Raw genomic sequence first — 25,692 nt, 5'->3', positions numbered from 1 at the left:
CCGTGTCCCCTGCATCGGCAGGCGGACTCTCAACCACTGCGCCACCAGGGAAGCCCTCCTCTTTCTTGAATAACAGCATAGCCTACTGCCCTCGGCTCAGAAAATATATTCAATTAAAGATGTTTGTGTATTCTTATTTTGATTGCACAAACAGGGTCCCCACTTTGGGAATATCTGAGGCAATTTCTTTTTCTTTTTCCTACCAGCCATCACATCTCCTAGCCTTGCCCTGCCTCTGCTGTCAATTACTATCTTTTCCTGGGGAAAATAAACTGATTTCCAGTCAATATTAACACCGCCCCAAAAAAGATAAATATATTTAACTATAGAAGGTGTGTCAAAAATTTTTTTAAATCCACTGTTTAAATCTGTTTCTCTTTGTTCCTCTGCTGGCAGAGAGGAATTTAAAAATTGACCATTAGAGTCGGCGTGTGCAGAGATGTGAAAGCTGGGCCTGTAAGTGTGTCAAAGTGACTAGTTAGACGGGTAAGAGTTCCCAAGTTCACAGCTAAATTTTTGGTTTTGTTTTTTAATAACAAAAAGCATTTTGGTATTAGCTCCAGTTAATTAGTTTGTTCTTTAAAATACATGACGGGTACTGATAATCTTTTCTCAATATTGAACATTATTTCAGGAAAAGAAAACCTTAGAATTACCTATAGAAGATATCACCAATTAATATACACAAATACATATATGTTCATTTTGCTGAACCTAAGAAATTTGCAAACATTAGACCACTTTCTACCTACAACAATGGAAATTTCATATGGTTCAACTATATATATATATTTTTTAATTTTACTTATTTATTTAACCATTGTTTAATTGAAGTATAGTTCATTTACAATGTTGTGTTAGTTTCAGGTGTACGGCAAAGTGATTCAGTCATATATATGTTTTCTTTTTCACATTCTTTTCCATTTTAGGTTATTACAAGATATTGAATATAGTTCCCTGTGCTATACAGTAGGTCTTTGGTTCAACTATATATTGTTCTGAAAAAAAGGAGAGTTGACTTGGTTTTTTGCATAAATAAATTACTTGAAATTCCTAAATACAATAAAAATGATGTACTCTCCACAGTTCTATGTACATCTCACTTTTCTACTCTATTTCTATTGATAAATTGCTACAGTATCACAGGGATCCTGCTAAATAGTGTTTGATGCTCAAAGAACAGAAAAATATGTTTGCTTTTGTTCTGTCAGTTGGGCTCTATTAAGCCATTTTTAAACAAAACCCTTTCTCTTTCCCTCTTCCTAGGGCTGTGTCTGTAAAGACAAAGGCCAGTGCTTCTGTGATGGGACCAAAGGGGAGAAGGTAAACACAAAACCTTCATTCTGCTTCTTTTCTCCAGAGAGCTCATTAAAGGATTCACACTCTTCTTTCATTCGTAGCAAAAAGATCAGCAGTATGATATTCCATTCCCCAAGTCCAATTTCAAAGTAGCTGTATATAAACATGAACCTGGGGTGGTAGAAAAAGGCCTTGGAGGGAAACTTCAAATAACTTGTATAAATACCGGCAGTTACTGTAACTCTCTTGATCTGTAAAGAAAAGATAGTAAGTTAAAGAACAACAGAGTTTATAAGAATGCCTCCGTGTGTATACCCTATTTACATTGTTGCTAAACGCGAGAGAACAACTGAAAACAACTTGATTGCCTCACTTTGGCAGAATCATTGAAACCTGCAGATTTTGCCCTGCAGCATTGGTGTGAGGGCGCCCCCTGGTGGAAGAATCTTGCATCAGCACTCTAGCTGAGGCAAAAATTCGGCGGAGGAAAGCATCTCCATTGTAGAATTGGAGTGAAAAATGAGTTGCGTGAAATCTCATTAATTCGCTCCATTAACTTTCAATTTGTGATGATTAAGACAGAGGCAGAACTAAAGTTTGTCCTTTGTTTACAAAACCCTTTTCTCAGATATGCTAATGAATTGCTTAACAATATTGAAAGATGACTGCTTAAAAATATTTTTAGAACATATTTTAAGCTCTTTAGACAAAATAATAAAAATTACCATATTTATTTTAAAGTATTCTATAATTCATGTGTAGTTTGACTTAGGGTATTTCCTGAAGCTATGAAAGTAGTATATTCAGATCCATGTTGGAAAGCTATGATTCATTCTCGAATTCAAGAAGCATTTATGGAATCCCTACTCTGGGTGAGATGCTGTTCCAGGTGTGTGAAGGTAATGGAGTATTAAGACGGGTCTAGCAAATGCTTTTATTTCTCTTTTTATTGGATTTCACACACACTGTGAAATCGCTGACTTGATCACTCTTTTAAAAATCAAATTTGCTAATTGTGTAACTAGATTGACTGAATCAACCTGTGGCCTTTACTATTAAAGAGGAACCGTGGGATCTGTGTCCACGGGAAGATTATTTGTGGCAGAAACATGTCCCTCATTGGGCCTAAATTACTAAATTACTCACTCATCCCTGAGGGCTTTCCCGTAATATCATCTCTTAACTATTTAGCTCACACTTTTCGTTTTGCCACTTGATATCTCTCCTGCATCTCCTCCACAAACAGCAGATTGAATTCCTAATCCCTGTGTAATCAAGAAAGGACTAAAACTCATAGCCTGTGTGTGGTTCTTTCAAGCTACATAGCAATTATGCACACTCTCAAGACATTCTTGTGCCTGATTTTCACTGTCTCTCCATCCCCCAGAAAACACACTCCACCAACCTCCATCTCTCTAGCTGGGCTTTCCCCTCAGTTCTTGATTCATGCTCCATTAATCTCTGTTCTGGGCAGCTCTACCATTTGGGTAAATGTAGAGTTTCCAGGAGACCAAAGACAAACACTTTCAAGCCTACAGACAAATACTAACAGCTGAAAATTTAGAGTTACTCTTGTACTTACTGCTGAGGGCTATTTTTTTTTAATCCAAGGAAAAAATATGCAAGATATTATCATTACATCATAAAGAAAAGAAAATGATGGTTATGGGTGTGTTTATTCCTGGGAATTGCTGTTCTCTGTGTTTATTGTCTTGTTTTGATTTTAACAGGGGGAGAAAGGCTTTCCCGGACCCCCTGGGCCTCCCGGCCAGAAAGGATACCCAGGTCCGGAAGGCCTGCCTGGACCACAGGGACCCAAGGTATGCCAGTCTGTGAGTTCAAAAAATCCCCAGTCCACTTAACCTTCTTTATGCTGACCCCAGGGCTGCTGAGAACCTGGAGAGAATTCCACATCGCAGCCAGCTGATGGACGCTCTGGTAATTTCCTGCTCCGGTCTTAGCTGGGCCCTCCGAACTGAATCTTATTCCAAGATGATTCAAATGATTATCATTATCTTCAAGCTCCCTGCTCTACCTCATCCCCCTCCCTGAGCTACAGTCTCCCTACCTGCATCGGCCCCTCCCTTCTTTCGTCCCACATGAAAGGATGAGTTCTTTTTACCTTCCATTCAGGACCTATCCCTCTACCGGTATCCTGGTCTCTGGGATTCCTACTAGAACCCTGTTCTGATGGTGTGTCCTCTTTCTCAGCCATTTCAACTTTCCTTTTGATGTTGGTTTTTCTCTTTCCATCCTTAAGCATGCAAATATAAAACCCGTACCAATATAAACTTCCTCTAGATCGTTCAGGTCCTGTAACCAAAGGATTGCCATCCTTTCCCTGTCTTACCTTTCTCAGTCAAGCTTCTTTTAAAAAAATAAAATAACTAACCACACTGGCTGTGTTTCATCTCCTATTCACTCCTCAGCCAGCAACAATTTGCTTCCTGCCCACTGCCCTGAAAACCCATGACCTCCAGGTCACCCATGGCCTCCAAAAGGCCAATGCAGAAGGATACTCTGTGTCTTTATCTGACCTGGACCCCTCTGCTTTGTTTCCAACTGTGTGGATCACTCTCTTTTCCTTGAAACACATGTCTTTGTTTCTGGAATCCTCTTTTCTTTGCTTTCCTCTTTCTCAGCTGGTCCCTTACACATCAGGCATCCTAAGGTTCCTACCAGAGCCTACTGCCCTTCACACTCATCACAGATTTTTATCCTAAAGTCTGTGATACAACAAAGGGCTTTGTTTCAATAAATGCCCTAGAGGATTTGCTAACTAACTGTATAACCACTAGATCTGCTGATGGCTCTTTCCTGCTGTGGACTTAAGCCTGGGCTCTCACGCATCCACTGGGTCGCTCCCCTGGCTGCCGGTTTCCAGGGAGCTGTGAACTAACTAATAAATTACGAAAATGCAATTATAATTGATCCACACAGAGTCTTTTTAAATTTCAGATGTATAGACTATTTAGGCAACATTTTCTGCTAATTTATTCTGAGCCAGTTATTGGGACATTTATTCTTGACTAGATCTCATTTATCCCTCACATTGGTCCCATCAATCATGACTATAGTTACATATTATTATCTCCATCTTAGAGATGAGGAAACTGATTCTCAGAGCACTTAAGTAATTTGTTCTGGATTACATAGCTAATAGGTGACAAAATCACAGTTCAAATCCAGTATTAGATGACGCCAGAATCAAACTCTTACAGCCAAAGAAACTAAACCCACACCTACAGTTTCCAAGTAAAACTGCAAAGCTTATTATTTCCCAGGAATTCTACTTTATTGTATTTGTGTATGCTTTTTGTTTCTTCATTTCTCCTTCCTCTGATCCTAATTTTGAAGAAGTCATTCAGATTCTGGACATTTGGTGTCTGATTTCAGACATGTTTAGTGTCTGAACATTCCGCTGCGTTCCTTCAGGGTGTGGCCTCAGATTTCCCTCCATTCTCCTGGTAGAATGAAGTTGTCACTTCAACGCTGGACTTAGGATCAGCTTAATGCCAACTCCTTCCTTTTTATTTTGTCCTCTGCACCCCACTCTGCTGGTTTCCTTAGCATTTCTTTAGAGAAGCCAGCAATAAATTAAAATTATAGTTGTAAATACAGGGTGCTTCGTATAGGTTACATGGTGTGCAGGTATTTCCTAAAGTTCATCCAGAAACGTATGTTGTCATGAGTTCATATGTTAAAGTATAGCTCAGAGATGTAGTCACAAATGAGAATCCGATCAAAGGCAGGCAATCAGAGAATATTAAAACCTGACCAAAAAGATTTTTCAGGTTTATAAATGTCTTAATTTTAAATATTTTCTATATATTCTCCTATAGAAGATAAGAGAAAATTTATAATGGGGATGTGAAACCTGCAAGTCACGCTTCTGCCTTTGCAGATTACACACAGCATCCTGCAGAGGAGGGGGCCATGGTCACACACCCAGGAATTCTACCTCAGACAGGAAAGGCTGACTTTGGCCTTGACAGTCCAGTCTCAGAAGGCTCTGTAACAACCTTTTCCTCAAATAATCAGAAATACCAAAACATACTGAAACTCTCAGGAATGATGAAAAACTTTTGGATAATGGAACTTTCACACCAAGTGGCCTCGTTAAAACAGTTTTGTTTGTGGTTATTCTCTAAGAAACAGGACCTCCAAATGTATTCATCGTGTTCTTGAAGCAAGTTTATCTCTGGTTCAGGCAGTCCTTAGTTTGCTATTTATTTATTTGTGCCCACCAGGGACATTTTGCTAATAAAGTGCTTCTCATGCACAGAAATATTGGCTGCCATTCTCATCCACTGTTGTAATCGTGTCATTCATCCTTATCAGCCCCCGGCAGCTGTCTGGCTAATGTGGGGCTTTTCCAGAGGCACTTCTCAGACACTAATGTGAGCAAGAATTATCATCACATCTTGTTGAAATGCAAATTCTGAATCAATAGGTCTGGGAGGTGAGGGAGCTGTATTTCTAACAAGCTCCCCCGATGAGGCTACTGTTGGATCCCGCACCTTGAGTAGCAAGGGTATGAATGGATTTTTGTTTGTCCTTTCGGATAAATACTATAGCGCCAATGAAACAACAAGCAATTGAACCGTATTAACGATGAAATAATCACAAGAGCAAAACTCTTTGGCGTGTGAATAAAACTGGGACCTTTCATTTATGGGCTTATTAGTGCCAAATAATTGTCACAGTGCTTACCTTTTGTTTTCTCCTTTGGATCTAGGGCTCTCCAGGACTTCCAGGATTCACTGGTCCCAAAGGCGTGAGGGTTAGTAGTCCAACCAGTCTAGCCTGACTGTTTGCTGAAAATTCTTTTTTTAAAAAAAAGAAATCTGCACTGTAAAAGTTATACAGATGTCACAAAGGAGTACATTGTGTGTGATACACTTCTATAGATGAAGTTCAGGAACAGGTAAAACCAGTCTATAATGGTAGAAGTCAAAATAGTCCTTACTTTGTTGAGGGTAGGTGTTAACTGACTTTGAGAGGGCATGAGGGAACCATCTGGGGTGTTGGAGATGTTCTATGTCTGGATGGGGTGACAGTATCACCAATATATGTATATGCACATATATAAACATTCCTCAATCTGTTTGTGGAAGATTGGAGCACTTTACTGTATGCAAATTAAACCTGAAATAATCTACCCAAGAAAGGCCCAAAGCAATCTTAATCATCTCTTTTAAAAGTTATATAAATGGAAGATTTACAAAGTTTGTCAAGCCTTTTTTTGTTTTTCAAATAGTTTTTAGTGTTCCCAATTATAGTTGCAGAACGGGGTTATTGGCATGGTAAATCATTTTTTGTTTATAGGTTGAACATCTTTAAAGAGTTTTTTTCTTGCCGCCCTCTCCGTTTTCTATGTCTTTAGGGAACAACTGGATTACCAGGATTTTCAGGTCCTCCTGGACTTCCAGTAAGTAATGAGAAAAATGTGTAAATGGAATAATAAGAAGTAAGCTCATTTTAATAAAGATGTTAAAGCAATAGCACAAGAAAATGAGTACTGATACATTTGCTACATGATGAAAATATCAGAATCACATAGTGTATTAGAGTGTGGATTTACAAGACATACAAGTCAAATTATATTTCCTGAGATACAAACAGATGGAACAGATTGAGATGGAATGGGATGGGATGGGATGGGGTAGGATGGGATAGAATAGAATAGAATAGAATAGAATAGAACAGAATAGAACAGAATAGAATGAACTCTGCTTGATAGCACAGGATAATAAAATAATAAAATAGTTACCTCTGTGCACACTTCCCTCTTCTCTTTCCTTTACGCCAGCTTAACACAGCATGCTAATGGACTTATTTTATATAGAAAGACCTTTTGTTTTATCTTAAATATCTGTATCTCACTGGATAATTTTTGGTTTTAATTAGCCTATTTTATTTGCTATGATTTTTATTTAAATTATTATCTAAAAGAACTAATTTACTACTTTATTTAAATAACCATTTATACTTAAAGGACTATCTAAATTAGCCCATCTTTTCCCACCATGGTTTCTGCACTGTTTCCACCTGTTCCCGGGGCCTGATTATCTCTCCTTTTTGAGACTTGCTCTATTGTTTAGGGCATCCCAGGCCATCCTGGACCGTATGGACCTGTTGGTTTGCCAGGATGCAATGGTTCTAAGGTATGTATGCCTCACACAGGAGATGGTTAGTTAACGTTTTGCTAAATGAATGAATCAAGGTGAAGTAGTAATGAGACAGGCTAGGCTTTCCTTGAAATATTCTTTTAGCCAGAACCAATGGTATGTGTCTTCAGGGCAGACATATGATGGTTTTCTTTCTTCTTATGCCTTTTTCTTTACTTTCTTCCAGTTTTATTGAGATATAATTGACATACAGCAATACATAAGTTCAAAGTGTACAGCATAATGATTTGACTTACATACACCATGAAATGATCATCACAATAGTTTAGTGAACCCACCATCTCTTATAGATACAAAATTAAAGAAAGAAAAAACATTTGTGTGTGTGATGAGAACTCTTAGGATTTACGCTATCCATGTTCATGTATAACATACAGCAGTGTTAATTAGATTTATCGTGTTGTGCATTCCCTCCCTAGTACTTATTTATCTTATAACTGGAAGTTTGGAGTACCATTTGAGTGTCTGCATCCAATTCCCCTCCCCTCCCCCACCTTGCTTTCTTTTTTAAAATATTTATTTATTTATTTTTGGCTGCCTTGGGTCTTCGTCGCTGCATGCGGGCTTTCTCTAGTTCTGGCGACCGGGGGCTACTCTTCGTTGCACTGCGCGGACTTCTCATTGTGGTGTTTTCTCTTGCTGCGGAGCAGGGGCTCTAGGTGTGCGGGCTTCAATAGTCGTGGCACGCAGGCTCAGTAGTTGTGGCTCGCAGGCTCTAGAGCGCAGGCTCAGTAGTTGTGGTGCATGGGCTTAGTTACTCCGTGGCATGTGGGATCTTCCCAGACCAGGGCTCAAACCCATGTCCCCTGCATTGGCAGGTGGATTTTTAACCACTACACCACCAAGGAAGTCCCCCCCACCTTGCTTTCTGATTGCTTTTTAAGGAAGTTCTCTGATGCTCTCCCACCGAAAGATAACTGGGGGCTCAAATGGTTATTTGCATCTGAGGTTGTGAGTGTATATAAATCAGAAACTAAGGCTTGGAATGCAAAATTGGTCTTTGGAATAGAATGACTGAGCTTTTCGATGTTCATTCATCTCCTTTGTTTCCTGACTGCACTCTCCTTTTCCCCAGAATGGTGGCCATGAAAGGAGTAATTACTAAAGTTTCAAGGAAGCAGCAATTGAAAAGTTCTTGGCACAATTAGCCTTTTGCCATTTATGCACAATTTGAGAAACAGTAGATTCTAATCCTGTTTTCAATTAAGATAATGGTTTCCTGGCCTTCAGCCTCATGACCCAGTAGCTGTAAGGAATTTGGGTTACTTTGTCTAGATTTACCACTGCAGGGTTGGAAGAGAGAAACAGGGAAATTATCTCAATAGGCTGTTCTAGAACAACTAAGAACAATGACAAGCTCTGTATGTATTCCAGGGTGAGCAAGGGTTTCCAGGACTTCGGGGGACACCAGGCTACCCAGGCATCCCGGTACGTTTATATTTCTAACTCCCCATCCAAGACATAAACTACAATTACAAAGAGTTTCCTTTGGAATGACCACATACAGAAATCTGTCATGACCTTGGGGAAGTCTGAAGCAGCCGACAGTAGACATTCAACTAATAGTTGAGAAATGAATGAATAAATGCACTTTGAGACTTTGTTTTGCTTTTGAGACACTGAAGGGGAGATGTGAACTAGACAGTGGGAAAGGCCTGGATTGTGGTGACTCAAGGATGGAAGAGAGGAGAAAAGGGCCCTGGAACTGGGACTTAGAGAGCTCCAGCATGTAATGTGAGATCAAGGACAATAAGCCTGTAAAGGAGGAAGGGCCCTTAAGGTAGAAGAAAGCAGGGAGTGTATTCTGGAAGCCCAGGGAAGATGTTGCTAAATAATAAAAATTTGACTGAGTAACTCTGACCATCTAATATTGGCCTTAGTGGATGATTCACGAGTCTGGCTGCATCCCATCTAGCAAGGAGAGAGTTGCTGCATCCGACCATAGATAGGAAAGGTTTTTAAAGCCAGAGAGGGAATGGAAAAAATGACATTATTAGCAAAGAATGTATTGTTTTATTAACAAAGAAGGCATTTTCTTAGGCAAAGCTGCCTCTTAAGGGGAGTGGAAGGTGTTATTGGGTGGAATATCTTATTAGTGCGGACCAGGAATTTCCAGGTTGGCGGGTCAAAGGTCACATTCCTAGGGTAGGTTAAAACCGTAGTCAGGTTAGGTATTAAGTCTTGGTTTACTGCTGTGGACCTAACAGGAGTGATTCCATCTTGGACCCATCTCCTTTTTAACAATTTCCAGTAAAGGGGAGTGACAGACAGCTGCCTAGTGCTGCTGAGAAATCCAGTAAGGCGGGAACTAATGTGTTGTCGTCGGTTTCAGTAACATCAAAGTCACTGCAGACTTTAACTTCCATGACAGGTGGAGGGAGGACATAGACGTGAGTGTAAGAAAGATGTGAGAGATGAAGAGAGTGGGAAGTTTGCCGATGACATGAGAGATAGACAAGGCAGTACGGGGAGGGTGGATTTAGGGGGAGACTTTGTTTAAATGAGAAAGACTTGAGCATGTTTAAAAGCCAGTGGGAGGTACAGAGCAGGGAGAGAAGGCAGAATAGCAGGGGGGACAAAGCAGGGATGCTGTGTAGTTGATTTGCCTCTGGTCGCTAATATGCCGCTCCTTTTCCTAGGGTGCCGTTGGTTTGAAAGGAGAGAAAGTAAGTTATTTGTGGCATGTTATTGTCAAAAAATCTCTAATTGTACATATGAAAGGGACTTGTATTAAACAATAAGACATAAGTAATTACAAATCAGATCTCATGATTAATTCAGAAATCATAGTAATTAGGACATGATATTTATTCCTATTGAACAACTTCTACTTCTTGTCATAGATATGTCTTCAGGAATACAAGTTTTGTATTATTCTTTAGGAAAATAGGGTCTGGGAAAAGAGAGCTGAACTTATGCTCAGGGCCCCAAATTCTAGATAAGGAATTGCCACTCATTTTGGTGTCTTGGGAAATGGTCTGTTATTCTTGTGTCTTTCTTCCCGCCACAGTAAATGGTCAAGTTTAGAAAATACAAAAATGCTTTAAATTCTTCAAAATGGAATAACTAAATAATCCTAAAGCATTTCTCTGAGTATATATCCTGAAAGCGCTTTTATCCTTGAAGCGGTATGACCTTGAATAACCATTTAGAGGAGTTTTGAAGATATAACATTGCTTATGTTTGACGAACTTCTTCATTTTCAAGGGGGCTCCTGCTGAAGGAGAAGGTGTAGCCCTTGGTGGAAAAGGTGACCCTGGGTTGCCAGGAGCTCCAGGATTCCAGGTAGGCACTTCAGAGAAGATCCCTATCATTTTCCATCTCTTTCTCTCTGTCTCTCTCTTTCCACCTCTTTTTTCTTCTTCTTCTTCTCTCTCTCTCTTCTTCTCCCTCTATCTCTTTCTCAGTCTCTTACAAATATTCTTCATAGATATTCATATCTCTTCTATTTACATATTTACCTCATTTTATTCTAACACATTCACCTCATTATAAGAAACTACATTTAGCTCATATAAAAAAGGTGATTTTGTACATATGTCTTTTAGCCTCTTCTTAAGTCTCAATCACCCAAGCTTTACTAAATCTAAGAAGGAGCCTTCAGGGAATGGTTGTGTTCCACTTTGTATTTGTTGAAATCCCGGGTAAGATTGTATTACACGTTGAATACAATTTAAAATCGTCATATTACATAACAGTCCTATTGTAAAGTTTGCATGATAGTAGTATTTTATTTAACTGCACCTTTCTCCTGTTGAATAGTTTGCTTTCTGATCTCTCTGTGTGTAGCCGGAGGGTGACCCAGAATAGATACAAGGAAAGAGCTATTTGGTGGCTGTGTGCACTTTACTCTGTGATTCAGAAGGATCTTTTGATAATAAGTTATTTGATTGGTATATGTTTTTGAAGACCCTCAAAAAGCTTTCTTGCTGTAAAGAAGTAGGAAAAATAAACGTGTCTTAGCCAAAAAAAAGGGGGGGGAGATCTTTTGATACTAACTTTTAGGTTAATTAATCAGAAATATTTTAACTTAATTCAGAAGTATAGGTGGAAATTCCTGGGCAGAGATAGGAATTTGCCTGAGTGAGTCAAAGAGTTTGAGTTAAGGTTGTTGAACATCTCTATGGTGAGCCATGGCAGCTAATCATGGGCTGCAAAACTGAAGAATGACACGGTTCGGGGCCGTATAAGCTTTTGAGAAAAGATGCAGAATATGATGGCTCTTGTTTTTTTGCTTAGGAAGCATTTAGGGAGCCAGATGCTGAGGGCAGGGCATCTAGTAAGAGGAGATAGTAGCAGTCTGGGACACGGATGTATCCCTTCAATGTGTATTGAGTGTTGGCCGTGTACCACATTGTGCTACTGCTGAAAGTATAGCAGTGGGACCTTCAGTCATACAAGAAATCCTTATTACGTGCCAGGTAGGTTCCAGGGGCTATTTAGGTGCACAAATCTCCAAAAATAGTTTAACAAAAATGTTTGCCCTCATGGCACATTCTAGAAGGAGAACATATTTAAAAATGTAAATTACTAAGTATATGTTGTATTAGATAGTAATAAATGCCAAGGAGAAAAATAATGCAGGGTTGGGGGATAGGAAGTGTCCAGATTAGAAGGAAGGTTGTGGCATTAGGTCGGATGGGCAGGAAGGCCCCATGGAAAGGATAACGTTTGAATGAAGATAAGAAAAGGGAGAGAAAGTGAGTTATAGAGATATCGGGGGAAAGAAGATTCTAGGCAGAGGCAGAGCAGGTGGAAGGGCCCAGAGATAACAGCGTGCTTGGAGAGGGAGAGAGAGAGAGAGAGAGAGGAAACATTTCTAAAAATTGTAAAACTCTTCTAAAGTAAAGCAACTGCTCTGGTCATTTTCCTGGAAATAGTACCATCAGGATGATCCCGGTAGCCTGTTATACATGGCAACACATGTTACACATGGCCTCTATTGAAATCAATTGCAGCCATAAATAAGAAACATAGGCTCTGATTTTTCTAAAATAGTTTAATGTGTTTAACTAATGGACATCGTTCTTCAGTGAGAAGTAAATTTAAACTTATTCTAATTCTTCTCTTAATTTAAAGGGTTTGCCAGGCCTTCCAGGTTTTCCTGGACCTATTGGTCCCCCTGGCCCTCCAGGATTCTTTGTGAGTATGAAGCCACCGTTGCTGTACACATCGTAACTAATAAAAGAATTATAGCCTAAAATTTTAAACAGAGTTTTAGGCTTGATTCATTACCTGCTGTAATTTTAACTGGTGGATTTTTCTAGGGCTTTCCAGGAACCATGGGACCTCCAGGACCTAAGGTAGATGACAATTCGTATGTTGTGTCAGCCAGAACATCCTAACCGATCTAAAAGCCAAACTCAGTCTGATTCCACATGTGGGTCACTGCTGGGCACCCCTCTGGAACTCACAAGGATTCCCAGCAGGGAAGTAAGCATGGCTAGCCGCTCTGCACCTCCTACTTCCCTTCTCCCTGCACTTCAGTAACTTGATCTCTGATACAAAGCGTCTTAATTCAGTTATAAGGAGTTCCTCATCAGGAAAAGGGCAAGGACTCCTACTCTTTATGTTTCCCGCAACACTTTACCTTATATATTTTTTTACTGGGCTGCTTCCCAGAGCCAACCTGTTTTTATACTAGTAAATAAAAATGACTATTCATGGACTCATTAAGCACAGTCCTGCATTTCTTTCTATTACAAAGGCCACCTGTTAGTATGGGGGAGGAAAAAAACTTTTTCTTCTATCTTCTTAGGTTCAGTGAGTGGATTAACTGTAGGAAGAAAGTTTGATTTCATATGCATGTGGAGACCTCACAGAAATGAAATAAAAAACCCCAAAGAGGCAGTCAGACCCAGAGGCTTGTATACCATTTTAACAAAGGGTGATAAATTTGTGGAGGAGTGACAGGATGAAGGAACAGGGTTTTGAGCTTCAAGGGGCAGTAGATTGTGGAAAGGTCAATATATGGGGGAAACTAACGGAAGATAAGTGTTATTTCAGTAAAGTTTGTTTATGCAGACTTAAGTGTGTATTGTCTCCAGTGATGACTTGTCTTCTCTTCCTGGTACAGGAGAGGGGAGGGTGACACCTTCACAAAGGGAAATTTAGGCCCTGTCTTGAGGCAGATAGGGGAGAACAAGGAACTTTTTCTGCATTTGCTGTTTCTCACTTGCCTTCAGCTCAAAATAATTCTTCTGCCAAAGTGGTATATTTTGGGGTGGCATATTCTGATCCCCTTCATTATTTTAAGTAAGAAAATGTTGAGCAAGGCTGAGCCCCACCAGGAAATTACTTACTATCAGATAGCCTTTGTGTGTAGGGTACTTGCCAAGGTGCTTTCACATTTATTGTTTCATTGATGTGTGTACACACACACACACACACACACGTGCACATACATACATACCCTGTGAGATGAATAGGTTCAGGTTAAGCGCTTTTCTCTACAGCTTGTGGCCTACTTGGGGGAAAATCTGCAAACTCAAGAGCAGAAAAGCAAAGACACATTGGTTGAAATGATAGATTACTGAAGAGAGATGATTCACAGACTTATCTCATGTCACTAACTTACTAGTGAAGTCAGGTTGCTTGAATTCTATTCTTAGTTCTCTATTAAGTTTTGAATTTCAGAATCCTGAAGATCAGCTACACATCCGTCTTATTTTTAAGATGGGGAAACTAGGGCATCAGGAAGTTACCAGCCAGAGGAAGCAAAATTGGCTGGTGGCTGAGCCAGAAAAATGTCCTCCGAGCTGGGCTCCTTCCCCTGGCCCACAGCATCTCGTTATCACTTGCCCTATTAAGTAAACCCCTTAAGCTTTCTGCCCTTCAAGATCTCTACTTTTAAAAGAAACATGTTGCCACTCCACTCCAAGAAATAGCTAAAATAACTTTACGATACTAACATTACAGTTAAAATATAAATGTTCAATTATAAACATTGAACCTTAATGGGTTTAGACTATACATTCATGTTCATTTTTAAAAAAATAATTTGGTTTTGTGTTTTCTTACAGGGTCACATGGGCGATAACGTGATAGGACAAAAAGGAGAGCGGGTAATTTAAATTCTGTGGTTTATTTGTGGGCAAGATATTTTAAGTTCCCTAGCAATCAACTTACACAATTGATTCACTAAGTCACACTGAAACGAAAGTATTTCCTGTGTCTCAGGTTTCATTTGCTTTATCTTCCTAGGTAAGAACTAAAGAGGAAATGTAGATCTCTCAAGCTTAGTTTTTTATTCCTGAGTGTATTTGTCTTTAGGGTATGAAAGGATTAACAGGACCGCCGGGACCACCAGGAACAGTTATCGTGACACTAACCGGCCTGGTTAACAGAACGGTAACTCTTCAATTTTATTATTAAGGTTGCGCCTTCCCCTTTCTGGGATGAGGTCCTTTGATCCCTTACCTCTTTTATAAGCTCTGTCACCCAAGCCCAGCTCAGCCAACTGGGCTTTTATTCCTTCTCCATCTTTTACTCGAGAACTAGAAAACATGAAATGGGGAAGATACAAGGCAAGCCACTTCCAACATTCTTGAAGGAAGAGCCTAGATCTAATTTTGCTAACCCATTATCCCCATCCCTCTCCTTGTTGCTAACATAGGGTGGGTATATGGTGAGTATTTTTGAATAAACAGTAGCAAAATGGTGTGTGGCTCTGATGCAATTGGATAGCAATGACCTAAAGATAAGGGTAGAGCAGTATCATAATCAAATGGGACATTTTTACCCTGCCGTCATAACCCCAAGGCAGTGTGGCCCCCACTCCTCTCCAAGGACACTGTGACTCGTTATTTTGACATTATCATGTGCTTTTTGCTCCCACACTGGGGTAGCTAGAAGGACCAGAGGATGGAATTGAATCAGATGCTCAGAAGAAGTGCATCACAACATCATACACCAATCCTAGACACCAGGTTGATCCTGGAATGTCTGGGAAGGGGAATGGGGAGTGAGGAGGAAGCTAACAATTTTCTTGTGGATTAACTAAGAAATAAACATAAATCATCCTTCTCCTTTAAACTTAATGATTAATTGTTTTTAATAATAGCTTGATTGCAATATAATTCACATACCATAATTTTCACCCTTTTAAAGAATAAAATTCATGAGTTTTAATTATAATTAACTTTTAACCACATTATTGAGATATAATTCACATGCCATAAAATTCACTTATATAGTGTACAATTCTGTGGCTATTAGTATATCCATAGAGTTGTGCAGCTATAACCATGTGCAATTTTAGAACATTTTCATCACCCCAGAAGAAATCCCTTAATCATCTCTTTCCAATATAATTAATTTTTAATGATAGAAATTATCAAAACAAAACTAGAAGAGTTAAAACAGAACATGGTGAAGTTTTATATGGCCAAAATAATAACTCTCATTGAAGACTGGAAAAAAATTGGCTGAGGAGAATAACTGAACTTTTCAGAATTAATCAACAGAAGTATATTTAATAAAGTCTAAAGCTTTATTGGCTGAAAATTGATGGGAAAAAATCTTATTTTGACAAAAGCAAGATCTGGAAGATTTGACCCAGGGGACAAAATTGAGTTATTTCTAAAAATGATGCCCTCAGGAGGATACTCACATTGGGAAAAAATTGTTTTTGAAAATTATATTTTCACAATATATGAATAAAATGTGATAAGGGCAAAACAAACCTAATTAATGAATTCAATCCTCCTAACATTTACTCAGAAAATAGTTGATCTCAGTGAAAATAATTTCAGTATATTAAAAATGAAAGTAAACTACATTAGAAATGATCTGGGCTTCCCTGGTGGCACAGTGGTTGAGAGTCCGCCTGCCAATGCAGGGGACGCGGGTTCATGCCCCGGTCCGGGAAGATCCCACATGCCGCGGAGCGGCTGGACCCGTGAGCCATGGCCGCTAAGCCTGCGCGTCTGGAGCCTGTGCTCCGCAATGGGAGAGGCCACAACGGTGAGAGGCCCGCGTACCGCCAAAAAAATAAAATAAAAAATAAAAAAAAAATTAAAAAAAAGAAATGATCTAATTGTGCTTATAGAAAACTGATTCAAGAATTAAATTAGTTTAATACAGTTTGATCTAAAGGATACTTTCATTTTTTTTAAAAAAAAGAAAAGGTTATAAAAAGGATATATTGTACAGCACAGGGAATAGAGCCGATATTTTATAGTAACTATAAAAGGAGTATAAAAATCTTGAATCACTACATTGTACACCTGAAACTAATATACTATTGTAAATCAGCTATACATCAGTTTAAAAAATAAATAAAATATAGCACACAAAAAGTTTGTATATTGTTTCAGGGGGTTCCCAGGTATAAAATTCAAAATGTGAAAATTGATAATGTGGTGTGTTAACAGGAGGTATATAAGTAGCTTTAAAATCCAATCCATTGAACAGATAGGGGACTTTTGCAAGTATAGTCAATAATATCTTGTTTGATCTGTTTGTAATGACCTTAACTTGTTTTTGTGACAGGACCTCAAGGGGGAGAAGGGAGACCAGGGAGCCATGGGCCAGTCTGGACGCCCTGGACCCTCAGTAGGTCACTAAGAATCATGTTGTTCCCTTGAAACAAAAAGTAGAACCTTAGAGCATATTCTGATGTATGATCTACCTTTAAATCTTAATATTAGCTGAAGCACGGTAGTATTTTACCGCAGAGATCGTAAATACTAGGATTATTTTATGGCCACTTCTGGCTGAAATCCCTGCACCGTTTTACATGTACCCAATGGCACCCATCTTATGATTTATCTTCAGCATCTGTTTTTATATTAATATTCATAAATAAGATGTCCTTCTTAGATAACCCACCATTTCAAAAATTTTAACAGAAGGGAAAAGTTAATAAAAATCAATGTAAGTCAAAAATCAATAATTTACAAAACTTGACCTAACTCTCATTAATACAGGGGCCACATGGAGAATCTTACGGATCAGAAAAAGGTGCTCCTGGAGAACCAGGCCCGCAGGTGGGTTTGGAAATTCAGTGTCATGGGCAACCTAAATTAGTCAGTACTCAGGACTCTTGAGGTCGTGAATATAAGGTGCTTAACTCAAACTAGCTTAGATTTTCTAAACTTTTTTAAAAAATTTGGGAGTTAGAATTTATTTGTTCAAGTATCTGAGAATTTCAAGGTTAAAACAAGCTTCAAGGACTTCTGAACCTGAAATGAAATGGGCAAGACTCTGTCCATTTCACTTCTGCTCCTCTCTGTGTATCAGCCTCATCCTCTTCTTTGACAAACGATCTTCATCCATATAGGGGGTGATGGGTAAAAAAAGAGGAGAATGTAGAAGTAACAGAGGCTCACTCTCCCACCCAGCTCTATTTTGCAAATATTTAAACACATATATTGTTTAAAAACTCTAAAAATTATACGCTGGGAAAATATTTTTTTCTAAGAAAAAATATTCAACTAATATGATTTTTAATTTTATCATATCATTTATTATTTTATCATAATAGTTAATCCCAAAAGCCCTGTCTGTTTGAATGCTGCAAAATACCTTTTATGCATATATTTAAATATAGGCACATTTGGAGTTCAGGGAATTGCCAACACCGCAAATGAATAGACTGTGAACGCCTCCCTCTTTCTGGATTTTCCTGTTCGATTCTCTGCTCAGTGCTTCCTTGATTTTCCTTCTAAGCTTTGATGGGTAGTGTTAACTCTAGTTTAAGCTTAGCTCTTAATATCCTCTCCTTTTTCCAGTGACCCTCCCTAATTTCCCATTCTGACTGGCTTCTGCCTTCCCTGGCAAGAGAAAGTCATCACCTGTTCTGTGGTTAATAGTTTTTCCTTTTAATAAGTGGGGGAAACCTCAGTCAGGCTTTCTTGCCTAAGGTCAAGAGATGATCATATCATTTAATTTTTCATGTTTATTGAAATTACCCATATTTATGAAGTTACGTGTTTTTGTTTTGCTTTTGTTTTAGGGAAAGCCTGGAAAAGATGGTGCCCCCGGTTTCCCTGGCACTGAGGTAAAGACATGACGTGGCCCATTAATATAGTGAAAGTGTCGGTCCTATTAGACAAAGAAGGGTTTTTGAGAGTCACTAAGTAGTTTTAAGCAAACAAAAAGCATATAGCTTTTAAAAATTATGTTTGAGAATCATAGTGTTACACCCTCACTGTGGAGAGAGGTCATCTGAGCACTTTTTTTTTTCCCGAAAGGAGTTTAAAGCATTTTGCTTCCTACAGAAGAGATTGATTATCAATGTGTCTTCTGACCTATGCACTTTGCTGTTCTCCGTAGGGAGCCAAAGGCAGCAAGGGTTTCCCTGGGTTAAGGGGCGAAGATGGCATCAAGGTAATTCCCTTCCTAACATCTATCTTCAGCTTTTTTAACTGGTTGCGTTTGGTCACCCTTTCCCCACACGTCCTGAGACTCGGTACAAGGAATTGCAATTAGAGCTCACTAAAACATCTTAGCATATTTGTTAAGAAGAAAACAAGAGATGTGGCAACTATATTTGAACACTTGAAGGGGAAAGATGTTACACCTGTCCTGTGTAGTAGAAGCTGACTTTGGACGAGTGAGATTTCAGCTCACTCTCAGCTGAGATTTGAGATTTCAGCTCCCCGAGGAAGAAGCTGGAAAGGACCTGCGATTGGAGGAAGTTTCAGGTCATCAGAGGTCAAGGGTAGGCTGGTCCCCGTGAGTCTCAGCCTGGGTCATGATGTACTGAAAGGTCATCATCAGTTAACTGTGGACCGTATTCCACATCATTGTTTCTGACAACACGTTACAGATATTTTCAAATAGTTTTCATACGTAGGTATATATGCAGATTCAAGATTTTTATCCTGTGTTAATATCACTTCCAGTAGAATTCTGGAATGCCTTCCTGAGTAGGTAAGAAAGGAGTTTGATTATAGCTGGGACACTGGGAATTGCCTACAACCCACAGCCTGGTTTCTCTGTGCCTCTAGTCTGGGTAGGAACAGGAGAGCACGCAATGATGCAAACATCCTTTGAAGGGAGTGATGTGGAAGAAACCTAGACAACAAGAGCCACTTCTTCCAGACCTTGTAGATAAGATTCTTGACTCAGATAATGGCCCTCCAGGAAGATAATCACAAGTAGTATCCCTTTCATGTTAACTTGGTTTGTACATTTCATAGAAATAACATCAATTTTAACATAGATTTGTTTAACTGTGCATTTTGGTTTCTAGTATACCTAACATGTAAATACTTTTGATTAATGTGCTCATAATTTCTAACTGTCTTTCAACATAGGGGTGGAAAGGAGACATGGGCCCTCCAGGATTTCGTGGTCCAGTAAGTGTAATTAAAGACCATTTTAAGGTCATGTTTGATCAAGTCTTTCAAAATATCAAGGAAATTTTGAATCATTGTCTCTCATTGACTGCTATGATAGAGATTACAGTATTTACCTTTTTATCAAACCGGGGCAAAAAAAATAGCTGTTGTCATTATTTGTCCATTTGATAATGGACAAGTATTTTTCTTTGGTCCTACTTGGTCCCTGGAATGCACTGGCCATGCCCATCCTGGGCTGTAGAGAAGAAAACCTTTGTCTAATCAGGCCTGGCCCAAGGTAGGTAATCCCTTGCCCTTAAGTAGGGCAGGAAGGCAGCAGAGGAGGACAGCATGGGCAGCAGGGTGGCCGTCTCCAGCTGGGCCCCATTAAGACAGCCCTGCACTGTGAGGCAGCAGAAGCTCAGCCCTGGGTTTAATATAGAACCAGCAAAAACCAATGACCCCAGCCCATGCTCCTTAGTGGCAGGCTGTTTCCTCCCCTCCCCGGCGTGAACATGGATTTGATGTCTGTCAGCTCCTGCCTGCAGGGTGGCTACATTTTATACCGTGACTCTGCAGCTTAAGGAGATGAGTGCAGAAGACCCAGGCTCTGAGGTCTGGCCTCTTCCTTTCCTGCCTCAAAAGACAGTGGTTCTCACGTTCAGTGTGACTGTGCAGGTGTGACAGAAAGCTCCTCCATGGTGGCAAAGGAGTCACTGGGGGAGTGTGTGTGCGTGTTATTACAAACGCAGTTCTCAGACCCTTCAGGCTAAGTAAGTCAACTCAGTAACCGGAGGAGGGTCCCAGAAATCAGCCTCTTTACACTACAAGCAAATGATTCAGATGGCAAGTAATCCCAAGATACTTTTAAGGGGTTGCTGGGAAAATAAAAGAGGCTATTCTGTGAAAGTACTTACGTGGAAGGTACTCACATGTCTTTATGGATTTTATGATGGAGGAGATTATTACATTATTAGTACTATGATTAGTAGTAATTCTTTTTTGTGATTTTATACTGCTTAACCACAAAGCTCTAGTTACCTGTTCTTTAAACAAGTCAGTGAACTAATTGGCCCCAGGCAGCGTATGAAAAAACTAAGTTTTTAAAAAACTTTTATACTTCCATCTTCTTTCTATCTTCTTTTCTCATGCTCAATACCACATAACTCTGAAGCTTCTGCTAACTTCAGAGGAAGTTCTGCTTTGGAAGTAGATGGTTAAGGAGACCAGCAGTAGGTCCACTGATCACTTCAGAAATACGTAATAGTCGGGCTTCCCTGGTGGCGCAGTGGTTGGGAGTCCACCTGCCGATGCGGGGGACGCAGGTTTGTGCCCCGGTCCAGGAGGATCCCACATGCCATGGAGCGGCTGGGCCCGTGGGCCGTGGCCGCTGAGCCTGCGTGTCTGGAGCCTGTGCTCCACAGCGGGAGAGGCCACAACAATGAGAGGCCCGCATACCGCAAAAAAAAAAAAAAAAAAAAGAAATACGTAATAGTCCTGAGTCCTTGGACTGAGGAAACCTTTGTCTGAAGGTCAACAGTGTCCTGAAATGTAAAGAAACAATCAATAAAGTATTTTTGATGTGTAGGTCCCAATATACTTTGAAATAAATTTAGTCCTCAGGACAAGCATTTTTAAAAAGTGAAATAGAATAGAATAAAAAATATCAGAGTTGATCATATGTTGTAAGAAGTCACTATTTTGTGAAACTTTAATTTCTGCATACATATTCACACATATATAGATATGTATATGTATATTGAAATGTGTATATGTGATTTGGGCCACATCATAAAATGTATTTCTAATTGAAAGCCCATGAAATATATGATATCATGATACCAGATTAACTTTTATTTTTAAATGTATCCATCCCATATACTTAACTGCCATATCCTTCTAACACATAAACCTATGAATTCAGGAAAATAAGGAAACTATCATTGTAGCCAAAAAGAAGGAATTGAAGTAATTGCATTTGGCGAGCTGTCCATAAATAACTGTCTTTTTTCTTTATTAATTTCTTTTTCCTTTAAGACAGAATATTATGATGCGTACCAGGAAAAGGGAGATGAAGGAATTCCAGGCCCACCAGGGCCCAAGGGAGCTCCTGGCCCACAGGGTGAGAATAAATTTCTTCCTAAAGCATTTGCTGATCATTCCATGTCTTTCTTTCAAGGCAAAATGTATAGCGTGTGTTTACAGACCCAGAATTGGCAAGAGGAGAAGGGAGGTCTCCTAATGTTCATAGGTGGTGATATTTTTTGGTGTTTCCTAATTTTCATAAGAAAATTCCATAGGTGGTATACAGTAGAAGGTAACTGAATTATCTTTATGTAGGAAAGCATAACGTTCAAGTCTGGTAGGAAGACACAAACATGGCTGGAGAGAAGGAGGTGGGAGTGTCCGAAACCAGCAATCTCAGTGGGATACAAAAGAGAAAATGGAGTCCCTGAAAAGCTATGATTTGAGCAAATCCACACAAATAGTGACAAGAAAGGACTGAAGTCCTGGTTTTCTGACTTCCAGCATCATGAATTAAAGTCACATTTACTTACGTTCTATCCCTTTTGATAGATTGCAAAGATCTGGCTAATAGCTCTTATCTCTTACTACACATTAAAATCCCCAGGAACTGCTAAATAAGAACCACGTCCAGGTCCCATCCCTGTGGTTCTGATTTAATTGCCTGGAGGAGGGCCCTGGATACTGGCAGATCGTTAAAGCTCCCCAGATTAATTCTAACGTGCAACAGGATTAAGAACCACTGATCTAGGAAAATTATTGATATAAATAAGATTTCAAAGAATTTTACTTAAGAGGGGTAAAAGTCTCAGTGTACTTAAACAAATGGACAGATAAGTATTAGACATAGATTTTTAAAAATCTGATATGCTTACTATAAATCACTCATATACATCAAAGAATTAGAGCCCTACGCAGTGTTACAGCTATAAGCGATCTGAGACGGATCCAGACCAAATTCATATTCTTGACAATTCCAGCTATTTAATATTCTGGCATCTGAATCATCCCAGCAAAATGCCAAACACAGAGCAGACTCTTAGGAAGTGTCTTGTTGAATTATTTGAAGATGATAAAGTCATGATTTACTTTTTTTAAAAAATTGAAGTATAGTTGATTTACAATATTATATTGGTTTCAGGTGTACAACATAGTGATTCAATATTTTTGTAGATTATACTCCATGTAAAGTTATTACAAAAAATGGCTGTATTTCTCTCTGCTGTACCATATATCCTTGCTGCTTATTTATTTTATACAGAGTAGCTCATGTCCCTTATCCCCTACCCCTGTCTCTCTTCCCTCCCCCTTTTTGAGTGCTAGACATCTAAGATGAACTTAGTTTCTTCTTTACAGTTTGTTTAAATGAGTGAAGTTTTCTCATATTTACCTCTGTGAGAGTGGAGAAAAAGTATGAAAAATGTATTATTATATTATTATTATATCGTCATCCAAGATTTCAGTAACCGGGGGGAGGGGATATTTACATCTTTGTAAACAATTAATTGCTATTATGTATTCACAGGTCCCAGTGGTCCCCCTGGAGCCCCTGGAAGTCCTGGTACGTACATGTTTCTCAGGATACCAATAGAAACGCTATTAAATGGAAAACACACTGCTCTCTAGTGAGTCGACAGTATTTACATAAGACAAATGTTTCATTCATTGATATACAAGTGTTTCCAACGTCTTAATCGTTAACTTTGTGACCTGCAGGGGAAAAGGAAGTGGAAACTGGGAAACTGACACAAAGTAATAGAGAAATGCTCTTTTTTACTTCTCAGTAGTTTTAACTAAGTGTAAGACAGTAACTTCAGTGTAAGGAGCAGAAGCCTTGAAACTCAGAAGAGGCACAGAGCTAGAAAAACAATAATTTTATGGCAACTAGGTTGCTTAAAATGATAGTTTTCGTAGTGTATCACAAGTTGCCTAAAGACACATAGATTACAGCTGTTGTGTAAAGTTTTAATTTTAAAAATATATTGTTTGTGGTACATAGACAATTCTGTGAAGTGGAGAAAATATCCGTGAGTCATTTGAGTGGTTGCCTCTTGAGAGAGGAAGAATAGGATCAAGGATGGTTAAAGATCAACGACCGTAGCCTCAGTTATAACTGTCGTACCGTAATGTGTCATTTTGTAAAGGAGACAAAACTAAGAACAAAATAGCAAAGATTTGGTAAGCCCTGCCATTGACTATATTTTTCTCTGTACTATGCTGTATATTTAAACTATTTCATAATTTTGAAAATGAATTAAAGTTAAACAGACTGAAGAACTACATGTATATTATAATCCTATTGCAAAAGAAAAAGATCAGTGGATAAATATTATGTGTTCTTGCATATGCGTGGAAAAATATATACCAAACTCTTAACAGCAGGTATTTCTTGAAGTCGAAATGATGCAAAAGGGGATTTTAAAGGTCTGACCAAATATTAAGAAAGACTTCCTTCCAAGTAATGAATAGAATGGTTTAAAAAGCCAGCAAGTGAAAATTAAAAAGCTCTAAAACAGATGTCAATCCGAAGGATTATTAGCCTTTAGGCCAAAATCTTCAAGCTCAATAATCAGAAATAATCGGATATTACCCCCACTGGCTTCTCAGCAGAGATTCTTAACTATGAGGCAGAGATTTGAGACTGCCCTTCTCACATCCGGGTCATTTTAGAAGGGACAGAAGAAGGGGGTTTTGTATCACCTGGCATGGCTTCTGCCCCAGGAGATGCCTGCCTCCCCCAGGGTACCCTTTAATATAACTAAGACGATTGGCAAGAAAAAAGTCCAATTACAATTTTCTCTCTTTCTCATTGGAGACCCTGAAAGATAGGCATCTTTTAGTCTCTAATAAAAAGAATTTATAAAATAACATATACTGAAGAATTTCTCCTGAAGTCCTTTTGAATCAAGAGACTACAGTGCATCCCAACCTCTGTTTCAGCCCCTTGTAATAAGTCACATAAATTATCTTCTTGAAATGGAATGGTCTGAGCTCTGCTGTATTGTGATAGTTTAACAAGGCCACAGATAAGGGACATCAGATAATTCACTTTTATATGCTCTATATATTTTTCAATTGTACAACTTTTATAAGAATATATCACTTTTTGCAATTGAAAAACAAATGTATATTAATCAGGGAAACATCTAAAAAACAATAAATGATTATTTTCTCCAAGGGTCATCAAGGCCTGGCCTCCAAGGAGCCCCTGGAGTACCAGGAGCAAAAGGAAGTAAAGGCGAGCAAGGACCCCCAGGAAAGAGCGCAGTGGGGCTTCCCGGGTCCCCTGGCTGTCCTGGTTCACCAGGCCCTACAGGGTTGCCAGGACCTCCAGGACCACCAGGTAAAGATGCCCTTTTGCGTACGTTGCCCGGTGACAGAGATGTGCCCGTCGGGGGCGATGAACCTTACACGCAGCTTGGCCATCAGTGTGGACCGTAGGAGTTATGTTTCCACTGGAGTTTCATTTTATTAACTATCTGTGGAAGCAGCTACGGTGGCAGGGCTACTTTGCAAGCGCAGCCCAGTGTTAGCCTGAGTTCCCACAGAGGGTGGAGCAGGAAACAGGAACAAGGGGAGAGAAGCAGGGAAGGAATGACCATTATCAAGTTGGCCTAGGCCAAGCGCAACTGCTCATTCAGTCCCTGGAGACTATCTTCCAAGAAGCTGTATAACTTCGTCTCAGGATAATCTTTCCTGGGGAGACAAAGAGGCAAGAATTTCCCCACCAGACCCTATTTCGCATGGGTCAAAGTTGTGCGCCACAGGACGGGACTAACACCCTACCATCCCCATCCACGCCCCCCCACAGACACACACTTCCAGGCTGTGTTGGCATGGCTCCTGGGGCGTCCTGGGGCTTGTCATCAGCAGGGGAGCCCCAGGACAGG

At 39.5% G+C, this 25,692-nt stretch overlaps 1 protein-coding gene across 1 annotated transcript in view; it reads left to right on the top strand.

Moving 5' to 3' along the window:
• The window catches only part of COL4A3 (collagen type IV alpha 3 chain), a gene marked incomplete at its 3' end in the record, with an annotated part of 130,582 nt that overhangs the window by 59,687 nt on the left and 45,203 nt on the right, over nucleotides 1–25,692 (top strand). Inside the window, exons 2-21 of the mRNA XM_082657679.1 lie at nucleotides 1,267–1,323; nucleotides 3,030–3,119; nucleotides 6,038–6,082; nucleotides 6,686–6,730; nucleotides 7,404–7,466; nucleotides 8,865–8,918; nucleotides 10,130–10,156; nucleotides 10,698–10,775; nucleotides 12,570–12,632; nucleotides 12,758–12,793; nucleotides 14,513–14,554; nucleotides 14,763–14,840; nucleotides 16,983–17,045; nucleotides 17,420–17,479; nucleotides 18,448–18,492; nucleotides 18,768–18,821; nucleotides 19,754–19,795; nucleotides 21,815–21,899; nucleotides 23,328–23,363; nucleotides 24,981–25,145. Coding sequence (XP_082513805.1) covers nucleotides 1,267–1,323; nucleotides 3,030–3,119; nucleotides 6,038–6,082; nucleotides 6,686–6,730; nucleotides 7,404–7,466; nucleotides 8,865–8,918; nucleotides 10,130–10,156; nucleotides 10,698–10,775; nucleotides 12,570–12,632; nucleotides 12,758–12,793; nucleotides 14,513–14,554; nucleotides 14,763–14,840; nucleotides 16,983–17,045; nucleotides 17,420–17,479; nucleotides 18,448–18,492; nucleotides 18,768–18,821; nucleotides 19,754–19,795; nucleotides 21,815–21,899; nucleotides 23,328–23,363; nucleotides 24,981–25,145 — 1,228 coding nt within the window. The remainder of the gene's footprint in view (nucleotides 1–1,266; nucleotides 1,324–3,029; nucleotides 3,120–6,037; nucleotides 6,083–6,685; nucleotides 6,731–7,403; nucleotides 7,467–8,864; nucleotides 8,919–10,129; nucleotides 10,157–10,697; nucleotides 10,776–12,569; nucleotides 12,633–12,757; nucleotides 12,794–14,512; nucleotides 14,555–14,762; nucleotides 14,841–16,982; nucleotides 17,046–17,419; nucleotides 17,480–18,447; nucleotides 18,493–18,767; nucleotides 18,822–19,753; nucleotides 19,796–21,814; nucleotides 21,900–23,327; nucleotides 23,364–24,980; nucleotides 25,146–25,692) is intronic.

This window comes from Grampus griseus (assembly GCF_964374135.1).
Source record: "Grampus griseus genome assembly, chromosome: 7".
NCBI classification, from domain to species: domain Eukaryota; kingdom Metazoa; phylum Chordata; class Mammalia; order Artiodactyla; family Delphinidae; genus Grampus; species Grampus griseus.
Note: the sequence above shows the minus strand (reverse complement) of the source record. Positions and strands in the feature narration are given on the sequence as shown.